This window comes from Anabrus simplex, chromosome 5 (assembly GCF_040414725.1).
Source record: "Anabrus simplex isolate iqAnaSimp1 chromosome 5, ASM4041472v1, whole genome shotgun sequence".
Classification (NCBI taxonomy): Eukaryota; Metazoa; Arthropoda; class Insecta; order Orthoptera; family Tettigoniidae; genus Anabrus; species Anabrus simplex.
In genome coordinates, this window is record NC_090269.1 from 324,705,979 (window position 1) to 324,718,314 (window position 12,336).

Sequence of the window (12,336 nt, forward strand, 5' to 3'; positions counted from 1 at the left end):
TCACTTCACTAATGCACAGTCTGTGCAATCACATTTTGAGTTTTTAATGTTTGTACCTTAGCTCGTGAGCTGCTACCTCACATTCATTTTCCTTTTGTAAAACTTGTCCAACAAGATGAGGTATGTGTTCATTCACTCACTTCACTGGCACATCCACCACTATCTCGATGAGTGACTCCATAAACATTTCCAGTCTGTTCTCAACATCATTTTCCATGTGAACACCTATAAAATTAATAAAAGTACATTTTCATCTCAATCACCCTCACTATTGACAAGACCAAAATATTAATTAACCCTCTCATACAGCCAATTCAATTTCTCTTTAAGTAAGTTTGAACAATGTTTACTGCAAAATTAATAAAAATGTTACATTGACCACGAAGTTAAAAAATCATGCACAACTAAAACACCCACCGGGAGATAAAGCTGCATAATATCAGATCAAGTTATAGTAGAATTATAAAATTTACATGCTTATGATGTCTACTACACAGAATTACAATTAATACTGATCAAAAATATAAATAGGATTTATCATGAGAAATAGGAGTAGTCACCAAAACCTAAATCTGACCTGACATTCCCACAGAGTTCCAGGCCTATTTCTCTCCTCTCAACCCTCACTAATCCCAACTTCAATCTAATCAGGAAGCTAATAAAATAAAATTGACAAACTCAAGCTGGAACCAGATGAACAATTTGGTTTCAGGAAAGAACACGCCATGACCCACTAATACTGTACTTAGACTACTGGTAGACATAACTAAAAACTTGAATGACAATAGGTACAAATGTCGGCAGCTAGCTGTGCACTTAGCCTTGGGAGCACAGCGATGAGAGAGGGGTGATGAGTGGTGAGGGAACAATGTTGAATGCGTGCCTGTCTGATAACAGTGACGCGCACGGCAGTAGATCTACAGACAGACTAATGCTGCTTAACTTAGCAAATGTTTTATGCTGAAGTAGTATCCAGAAGTGGGATGAGGAAACTGCACAGCTCGTTGCCGCTTACTGTCATTTTTTTAACATCTCGCGAGCATTTGACGTCTGGCATTATACGAAATAATATTGATGATTCCTTAATTAATAAAGTAACTAAGTTAAAAAGAGACATATTCCACCTGATCAAAACACAAAGATTTACAGATGTAAAATTAGAATCTTATATTTTATACATTAAAATAACTAGTACTAGTTTCGACCCTCGTCTGGGTCATCCTCGGCTAGACACATGTATAGAACTCAAAAACTATAAAATAACATTAATTAAAATAGTCTATAGAAAAATTAATATAGAAAACATATCACAGTTCTGTCACTGTCTATTAAGTGTTCTAATGATAGACGGATTGGACGTAACCTTGCTGTTGCACTAGATGAAAATTAAAATGCCATTAAAATGTTATATTGCTACTGTATGTTCAACCTATATTTTTTAAAAGCATAATATTTTCTGCAGTGCTGTGAAACTTCGATTTTGCAGTTGTACTTCATCACACAGTATCCTCTGTGGCTCACACAGCAGCACGTAGGCCTCCCACCGCTGGGTTCCGTAGTTCAAATCCCAGTCACTCCATGCGAGATTTGTGCTGGACAAAGCGGAGGCGGGACAGGTTTTCCTCTGGGTTCTCCATTTTTCCCTGTCATCTCTCATTCCAGGAACACTCTCCACCATAATTTCATTTCATCTGTCAGTCATTAATCATTGCCCCAGAGGAGTGCGACAGGCTTCAGCAGCCGGCACAATTCCTATCCTGATCGCAAGATTGGGGCTTCATTCATTCCATCCCTGACCCGGTCACTGACTGGAAAACAGGTTGTAGGTCTTCATTTTCAGTTCGTCACACAGTTGTTTAGTAGTAACTTGAGAACATCCTTGAGTTTGTTGATCTCTAATGGTGAAATCGAGAGTTATTGTCGGACTTAGGAAATTGCCAATACGGACTATAGTTATTTTATGCTGAGACCTTTCATATTATGGGGAAAAATGGCTGACAGCATGATTGCATCACGGCAAATAATAATTACAAAAATGGAATGACTGTACATAATCGTATTAATAGAATATATAGAACACCTTGTATGAGGCATTCTTTAAAAAAAACAGTATTTTACTTTGATTACTGAGTACCGTATTGTTTGAGATTAATGAGTTAAAAAGGTGAGGAAAAAAACACTGATGAGACGAATAGAATCAATCATTAAATTAGTTATTACAGCAATTAATTGTTATAAGACATAATAGCAGTAAATACCTCCTCTGCGAACCATGTGATCTTATCAAAAAGTTACAAATAGTTTATTAATATCCACCTGTTCAATACAATACAATCCATATAATTAGGAAATAACTATTGCATATTGTTTAATATGGGACATGTTTCGCTTGAAAAGGCAAGTATCTTCAGCCACTAAATATTCTAAGTTAGGTCAGGGCCCTGAGTCAGATGTTATACAGGGTGAACAAAACATGCTGCATGTGGAGGTCGGCATGCAGTTCCTCGCAAGTGATAAATATCATTTTTGATCCATATTGAAGATACTATATGTAAGATGCTATCGTTCTGTGATGAGATTTCATTTTACGTAAATAAATATCACACAAGAACACGTTCACTTCCTTGTATAAATTACTTCATTTACACGGTAAGTCATAACACACAATTATACATATTAGCAAGTTACACTGCAACTCAGCGGAGTACTCTGAAGTCGATTCTAACAAGTACAGATATCAACAACACTGACTTGCGCACTATAACATGCACTCTCTTGAATTCACCGACTCTACCTCGGAGTCCAACAGTCACTCGCAGTCCATCACTTGCCTTCGAATCCAACCTGACTCAGAGTCCAACACTGACCGAGAACTGACTTGACTGTCTCACTGACTGGCAGCTCGATATATATACTATTCCATCAACCATCTAGATATCAATTTCTGGAAGGTGACACCGTGGTGTCGTGTTCATTTACCTTCTCCCCTTAAAAAATTTTTTTTTTGCTTTATGTCGCATTGACACAGATAGGTCTTACGGTGACGATGGGATAGGAAAGGCCTAGGAAGTGGAAGGAAGCGGCTGTGGCCTTAATTAAGGTACAGCCCCGGCATTTGCCTGGTGTGAAAATGGGAAACCACAGAAAACTATCTTCAGGGCTGCCGACAGTGGGGCTCGAACCCACTATCTCCCGATTACTGGATAATGGCCGCTCTTAAGCGACTGCAGCTATCGAGCTTGGTCCTTAACATTTTAGTTGTTGGCTAATCGCCATAGAAATCTGTGCCTTATTATTCTAATTTTTCTTCAAACCATCTTACCCCACTTTACCTAGTCATTTCATGTCTTATTTCATATATTCCCCAACCCTACCGCTCGATATCGTGCTTTATTCTTAACGCATGAAACATCCCTAGTATGTGCTGCTATCTTCCTTGGTGTGTTCTTACTGCGATGCTCCGCTCCTTAACCAATGAAAGCTCTCGGTCTTGTTAGCTCTCTCTTCCCCATCTAGCGGGCATGTGCCGCCATTACAGTTTAGTAGTTGGTGTGTGATGGATTGCTGGCATGCTTGGTGCCTCCTGCAGGACCAGATTTCGGTCCACATTATGGATTATGGATAAATCTGTGTGAGAGGGCTCTCTCTTCCCTCAGAGCATCTTTTTACTTTTAACTTATTGGAAACGTCCCCAGACTGTGCGGATTCTTTTAAATCTCTTGAATAATTGTGTCGACGTATTGGAAACTGATGCTAACGCGTCTCTGCAAGCTTCCGAAAACCTGTAAGTTCTTCATGTTCTTAAGTGAAATTGATCTTCAGTACTCCCTCTATGAGGTTTGGGAAAAACTATTATTCGGACTTGAGGCGTCTTCAGTCTCCTAAATTCATTCCATCTTCCTGTCTCCGGTTTAAATTTGATTGATTGTGTCTTTAAACATATTCAGGTTTCCTTTAAAAACTTAAATATATCGATTTCTATACTAGATAATCGTGTTCCCTATGCATATTAATGCTTATCATGTTACATTTACTTTGGGTGAAAGTAAGTTATTATCAATTACGTCAAATGGATAGTGTGTAATGTTGATGGCTATGAAATTACCCCACTATGTAATTTTTTTTGGGTAGGTTCACGCGAGTTCTCCCCAAGAGGATTGAAATTTTATTTAATTTTCCCTGTCTTTATTTCTTTTCTTGTTCTTTCTTTTTCTTTTATTACTTGTAAATTTGTGGTTTGGCCCCTTGAAAGAAATGGCCATTATTGTGGTTGTACTGACTGGTCATGGCTTATGTTCATGGCGTGTGTTCGTTGCCATGACGATCGGTTGTTGTTGGTGATGATCATTTTTTTTTTTTTATTCCTCGGGGACTGTTGACTAGTTTGTGGGAATTTGTAAAATTGTATGACTTCGCCCTTGCTCTTGTGAAATTTTGGAGCATGTTATTTGCCAATTAACATTTCCTTTGAATCTTTATCTATCCTGAGTGGGATATATCTATATTTTTCCCTTTGGTCCTTGTGGCAGTACGTTTTTCGTTGATGGTAACGTGTGGAGTAAGTATCTGATTCCCTTGGAGAGAACTCCGTGATTAATGGTGTCATTATGTTGCGTAACTGAAGTAAAATTCTAAAAGGATAAGTAATAAGGAACGTTTACCTTTCTGAACCAAAAAAAGAATAATGTTGATTTATCCAGTTTCACTGAGATTTGAGGTTTCTGGAATAATTAGCTTGTTTAATTATTAATTTATTATTTTCTTCTTTGGTTGGTCGACCACAGATAGAACTTTAATCCTTCCAATTTGTCATTTAACCTAATTTAAATAGACTATTAGTTTAATTTACTTGGTGGACATTTTCTCTGTTATGGCATTTAAGTTATTTTTTTTTTCCTTGTAATAAAGGTATTATATTTTTCTTTTCAAGCTAGGACATGTTTTTCTTTATATAATTTTAGTATTTTGATACAAGGTACCGTAGTTGTTCTTAATACACGGTTTTAGTTGAGACACCTCTCCACCAGTTCTGGTAAGTCCTTCCTTGTTTATTTTAGGTGGTGTTTTACGGTGTCTGTACTCGCTTCCCGTTTCTTTGATGAACTAGTTAATTTGTGGTAACTACTAGTTCATTCTTTTTACTGCCGTTAACGTGTAGTTGTGTTTCACTTTGTTAACGGGACAGTAAGTGGTAGCAGGGCGTGGTTATTTAATTTGAGTTCTATCTCCTCATATCTACCCGAAGTTCTGTTGCATCCTCCCTTAATTTTATTGTGCACTGTATGGTATCAAAATGTTAACTGGGTGAAAGAACAGCGTGTTAAAAATGTGTAAAATACTATCGTAAAAAATGCATTCATCTTGTTTAAACTTGTTAACTTCTGTTTTATGTTAATGTCAACTTGGAGTTCTGGGCTTTTCTCTTTCGTGCTGTTGGCGACAGTTTTGGATTACGTGTGTGAAGTTGGTAGTTACCCTATCAGGTGATCTGTTCCGGTGTATGCTGCCTCCCTGCCTTCCCATTCTCAGGTGCCCTGTATCTTTTCCCTTTTTCTATCTGCATAAATTGGTGAGTGTTGCATGTTTTCAATTACTCTGAATTTTACTGTATTCCCATGCATCTTGAAATTATGCAATTTATTTATATTTGAGCATCGATCGATTGGCTTCAGGTCATGAGTGTACATACCACTGTTTGCGGCGTGCGTTTTGTACTTCGTACTGGTTATCTGGTTGGACATTTTTACGATTTACTTGTGTAAACTGTCTACCATTTCGGTGTGGATTAATTTTTAGTTCTACTTGGAAATAATTTGACAATAGGAAGTTCTCGCATCGAGTGTAATCTGTCGCTTCGTCTGTTTCTTGTCCACTACTATGTCTCGATCAGTGTTATTTCCCTACCAGCTTAGGAAGGCGGAATTAGTATATGAGCTACCCATCCGCAATCTAGAACCACCTAGTACTGTGGGGGAGTGTGCTGCTTTGTTGACTGCAAATGCACACGTTCCAATTAATCTTTCTCTTATCGATCGAAGCAAATGGTGTGAAATTTTGAACCAAATATGTGAAGCATTGCATGAAATTAAAGTTATTAGGGAGGAATTTTCTGAGCTACCTCCATCGAGAACTCAAATAAACAGACTGAAAGCCAGAGCTCACTATTACCTCGGTCGCATTCAGGACCTGCTTACTATTAAACCCGATGCCAAGCTTATTTCTGAATGCATCAGGTTGTTAACAGTTCTTTCAAGCATTTCCGCCTAACTTGACCTGTTATTAGTCAATAGGGATGTTGAAAATCTGACCATTTCTGTGAAAAATTATCCTATGGTACCTACTTCTGAACCTTCCCTAATTACTACTGCATCCTTTTCTAACAACCAAAGTACCTGCTATATGACTGCACCCATCTTGGAAAACTTGTTAACCCACCTTAATTCTGCTTCCTCTCCTAACTGTTTAAACGATATATTCAGGGGAGTGAATAACTTTTCTGTTAACTCTATTGAAGAAACGATCAGGTTTCTATGATTCCTGGTTGATCTGACTGATTCCGGTAGTGTCTATTCTGTTGATGACAGGTATTTTCCGTGCCCTCTTCCCTCACTGCGAAGGAATTTTGAAGAGAGAGATTTCTGAGGCTATATCAAGGAAATTGTCGATCCATGCATTTCACGAACTAGTGTTAGGAAAATTCATCCCTTCTCTTGCTCTCCAGAGCTTGATTCCACAGCACTGCTTCCGAACACAGTTTCTGCATGAGAACCTATTGACTTACATCTTAGATTTACGATTCTGTTGTAAGGTATTTAAAACTTCTCTTCCGGAAGGAGAGATGGTGGCTAGAATTTTAAAGAGAATATCTCCTGCATATCGTGCCTACCTTTTGTTGACTCGATACCCCTCTAATTTTCAAGAGTTAGAAGAGGCGTGTTCATTTGCAGAAGATGTCAAGCACAGGGATTCTTCCAGGCCTGTGAATTTCTCCCTCCTGCTACACCGAGTTATCCCGTCATTTCATAAACGTCTAAAGAGGTAAATACTCGTAAATATTTTAACTGTGGATCCCGAAATCATTTAAGGAATTCTTGTCCTGATATCAGACGAGATCTTAGTGGATGTTATTCCTGTGGCTCTAGACAGCACGTTAAGAAAAATTGCCCCTTGGTAGGTCGAAAGGGTAGTCAATGACTACAGGCCAAAGAAGTGGAGTGCAGGCATCCTACTCAAGAATTCTATGACTTCTGAAGAAGTCATCTGACCACACCAATGTAATAAGATTTCAACTCATGTCCCCTTCCAAGGTACTTCTACTCCCGTTGAAATCAATAATGAACCTGTAAACGCCTTGCTTGATACCGAAGTGTGGTGTGCTTGATTAATTCAGTATGGTACTATCAGATGAAATCTTCATGTAAATTGCCAGAACTGGAACTTACTAATGTTAAATGTGTCACTGCTAATTCTCAATTTCTAGAAGTCTTGGGTTCGGTGAAGGTCAAGTTAAGAATAGGTAATTTTACTTGGAAAATTAAGTGCCTGGTGACACCTAACCTTTCCTGTAATTTTATTCTAGGTGCCAATTTTCTGTTTAGTCTGGACTTGTTTTAGATTTACGAAGTCGAAATTTTGTTTTCAAATTTTCTCCTAGTCAAAAATTTGACTTAATTAACGTTCCATTGAAGGTCCCTACTGCTTCTTGTGTGGGTTACCCTCAGTCTGATGATTCTAGCGACATTGATCGGCTTGACCTAAACCATTTAGGGGAGGCTGAAGCTAATCAAGTCTGCGCTCTGTGTAAGGAGTTCCCGGAAGTTTTCACTAGCAAATTAGGCTTGATTGATGTTCTGGAGTACGATATTGAGTTGTCACACCACCAACCTGTACGATCTCCTCCTTACCATCTTTCCCCACCTTACATACTGGAATTGAAAAAAGATTATTGAGCAAATGGAAAGGGATGGTGTAATCAGACCTTCTACTTCACCTTATGCTTCCCCAGTTTTCTTGGTACCCAAGCCTTCTGGAGGCTTTCAAGCAGTTATAGATTATCGGATCTTGAACAGCAAGATTGTGCTTCAATCTATCCCATTGCCGGACCTGCATACTTACTCTGGATGGTTTTCAGAAGCAAAATTTTTCACTGTGCTAGACTTGAACCAAGCATACTACCAAGTACCCTTATCCAAGAAATCCATTCCCCTTAACTGCTTTCATAACGGATTGGAACCTATGTGAATTTCTGAGGCTGCCCTTTGGCCTCTCGTATGGTGCCGCAGTGTTGACCAGACTGTTAAATTCCATCCTCTCGAACATCAAATTTAAATTTATATTTAACTATTTGACGATTTGGTAATCTACTCCAATACATTTGATGAACATATGGAACACATTAAGGAAGTCTTGCAACAGCTAAAGAAGACTGGACTTACGGTGAAGTTATCCAAAGTTGCATTCGCCAGACCTAGCATGTCCTTCCTAGAGCATGTAGTTTCCTCTGAAGGTGTTTCAATCAATCATTCCATAACTCAAGCCATCAGGGATTTCCTACCTCCTAAGGATGTTAAAGATGTCGCCCGCTTCATCGGTATGGTGAACTTTTTCAGGAAATTTATCCCCAATTTTTCAGAAATTGCAGCTCCATTGAACTATCTTAGGCAGAAAGATGCCAAGTTCATTTGGAATAGTGCCCAACAGGAAGCGTTCACTTCATTGAAAGTTGCCCTTACTAATGCCCCAGTGTTAGCGATTCCAGGTTTTGAGAAGCGTTTCATTGTCCAAACTGACGCCTCTGAGCGAGCTATCGCTGGTGTCCTCCTACAGGAACATGAAGATGGGCGTAGGCCTGTAGCTTATGTATCCAGGATCCTCAACAATCTGGAGAGTAAATACTCCATTTATGAGCTGGAATGTCTAGCTGTGCTATTTGTGCTATAAAAGTTTAGGTACTTTATCAAACATGTGAACTGTGACCTAGAGACCGACAATCAGGCTCTTTCTTGGGTATTAAATCAGCCCAAGAGACCGGAAGAATAACCAGTTGGGCACTTTGAGTCTCATCTTTTAATTCAATGTTCGGCACATCCGTGGTTCCGAGAATGTCATTGCCGATTGCTTGAGTAGGATGTTTGATGGGAATTATGGTACTGACATGAACCCTGATGTAGATGAACTTCAAGTTAACGCCGTTGGTGTTAGTGCCATCCTTACTAATCTTCGTCTGTTGTACCACGAATTTGGGGATCATCAAAAATCTGATCCAGAATTGAAAGGCATCATTGACACAATTAATAGTGGGACTGAAGTAAAACCTTACTCCTTATCTAAGGGCGTTCTCTGTTGTAAGGGTCGGAAGGACCGTCACCTCAAAATTGTTGTCCCAAAGGTTCTAGTACCAGTGATCTTTAGGTATTATCACTGCTCTCCCATTGGAGGTCATCTTGGTATTTATAAAACCCGACAGAAAATCAGGCAGTTCTTCATCTGGAAGAAGATGGACCATGACATTAGAACCATGATTAAATCCTGCAAATCCTGTGGCATTAGTAAACCTAACTTAAATAACAAGGTTGGATTGTTGTCATCGTTCCAAGCCTCTCGTCCAATGGAAAGGTTATTCATCGACTACATGGGACCACTTCCTCGCTCTTCTCTGAGAAACTCCCATATCTTTATATGTATAGATGCATTTTCTAGGTTTTGTTGGATATCTCCCACCAGATCCACTAACTCCCGTACTTCTATTAACTGCTTAAATTTGATCTTTGCATCCTTTGGTCCTCCCAAGTTTCGGGTTTTGACAACACCAGTTCCTTCACTAGTAATTTACTCAAGAAGTATCTGTTTGAGTTGTGCATTTCCCACGAAACTACCACTCCATTATTATCTGAACCCTTCGTATGCCAAAAGGATGAACAGAAATCTAAGGTTTGCATTAATTGCGTATCATCACGACAACCAATCCAGGTGAGATTGTCTGCACTGGTTGGCCCATGCCTTCAACTCCGCTACTCACGAGTCACATGGTAAGACACCTATGGACCTCATGTTCAGTTACACGCCATATTCTCCTATGTCTAATCTGTTAGGTATTGAAGATCTCTTACCTGAGTTGTCAAAACCGAATGGCGTTAAAAAGATTTGGGATGAAGCAAAGAAGAATTTGGCTGGGTCATATGAGAAGGTTAAAAATAGGAATGATAAAGGTAGAAAATCACCAAAACTGGAAGTTGGTGATCAAGTGCATGTAAAATGTTATCCTATTAGGTAGGCTATCCATAAATTTTCTGCTAAACTTGCCCCCAGATATCAAGGTCCTTGTACTTTGATGCAGTTTTTATCTCCGGTATCGGTATTAGTGAGTGATCCAGTAACTAAACGCATTAGGAGTGTACATCTTTCCCAAATTAAAGCTTCTTAATTGGTTATGTTTTCTAGCCCTCTTGGTTGAATGTAACTTCAGTAACAGTTTTGGTACCTTCAATTGAACTCGGTATGCATACTGCTGATCGATGAGTGAATTAATTTGGCTTTATTATGCTGAGATTGGTGGATGACTCATTGCTAATCCTTTTAACTTGATTTTCTGATCAATAACCTGTAACCTAAGAACTTGCTGTAATCGTATCTGTCTTGGTATTACTGCCCTATTTCTCTAAATTATTATCTTGGTGTTCTTACCTTGTGCTTGTGTGATGTACTACTGATTAACCATTTTGGTATTTAACCTTGTCGAATTTGCAGATTATGTTTTGGGGTTGGTTTTCTGCCTACTAGCGGTTGTAATATAACCTAGTGGTATCTTTACTTGCTGTTTCCATGTAGAATGCTCAGTACTGAAATCACCTATGATGACACGGCTTGATCATTGCTGGGCTGTAGTATGTTGTGCTAAGGTGAATGGAGTGTGCTTGCTGTGTGAAAGTTTTTCCATTTTTCATCTTTACACTGTGTGTGTGGCGCTTGGTAGTGGTCCGAGCTACGTTCTGTGTTACTTATTATGGAGCGATTGTTGGTAATGGTGTTATATAAGTAGTCGGTGTCGGAGATGGTAACTCGTTTGCCTAGTCTTAAGCACGTTTCATTTCCAGACTTCTGATGTCTTGTATTTAACTATGGCTAAATATCCTGCGCTCTCTTCTTAGTTATCCGTGTCTAATGTTTCTCGGGCCTTATTCTACGCATGAACTATCTTTACTTCATTTATGGTGTGAGTGTAGTCATATGATATTTTTACTTAAAATCTAGTTGACCGGAAGTTGCCCCATTCTATTACTCATTAAACATCTTGATGGGGTTGGTTAGTGCACTACTTTGAGCTTGGTACTTGGATTTTGAACTTGAATCTTGGTGTTCTTTTAGTGTTTGAGTTTCACTTTGAGTTGTGAATTGCAGTTGATGAAGTGTGATTTACGTGATCTACTGTTTGATGTTGGTGTTCTCTGGCTTTGTTAAATAATTCTTATCCTGCGGGGTGTATCTACTTTGAACCTAGAAGGAATGGTTCGAACCCTGGATTTAAGGTTCTGTTCGGGGATGCGATTTCAATTTTGTGATGGTATGCTGACTGGAAGTCATGTGGTGGAGGATGAATGTCCTTTGATCTCTTATGAGTTAACTCATGTATCTTACCAGTCATCACTGGCGTTGTATTATTGTGTCTGGTGTAAAGTGAGTATGACACTTCAGTATGGGAGGTGTGTTGTCTTTAAATTACATCTGTGTCCCAGTAGATTTTGGAAAGAATTCTTGCATCTATCTGTAACTCTTAGTGAATCTACTTGCCTTGTTATTAGTCCGTTGTTGATTTTGTGCGTTCTGGTTTCTTCATCCCATGTATTCTACATTACCTGTTGATCTGACATTCTCTTATGTTTAATTGTACCCCTGTGAAGTTCAGTTAATGTTTACCTGTCTCTCTATGACGTTTTCTTTCTTCAGTGGATCTTAATTGTCTCTTGACAAGGTTGTTTAGTCATCTTACTGGTCCATGGGATTACTAGTTAGGTATGGGACAAGCTAGTGATCCCTAGGCGGTACTGAAGTTGCCCAGTTGATGGATTATGGGATCTATTGGTTGTGTTCCTTTATTCTTCTTTGTCTTTGAGCATTTTCTATCGTCCTGCCACATTTTCTGCCTTTTATATTTTATTTACCTGGTCTCTTGGGGATATGGAGGAGGTACCTGTTTAGCTGTGTAGCGACAGGGCAACGGTGGATGTCACATATTAATAGACCGGATAATAGTCGAGGCCTTTTTAGGCAGCCAGTAGATTATATTGAGTGGGTCACTGCTCTGAATTTCCTGATGACCGGGCGAGTTGGCCGTGCTGT

The 12,336-nt window shown here is 39.1% G+C and overlaps 1 protein-coding gene across 2 annotated transcripts in view; it reads right to left on the reverse strand.

Moving 5' to 3' along the window:
* The window catches only part of LOC136874050 (dymeclin), a 276,206-nt gene that overhangs the window by 221,920 nt on the left and 41,950 nt on the right, over window positions 1-12,336 (reverse strand). For both annotated transcript variants that reach the window (XM_067147559.2, XM_067147560.2), the window contains exon 4: window positions 141-225. In XM_067147559.2, coding sequence (XP_067003660.1) covers window positions 141-225 — 85 coding nt within the window. The remainder of the gene's footprint in view (window positions 1-140; window positions 226-12,336) is intronic.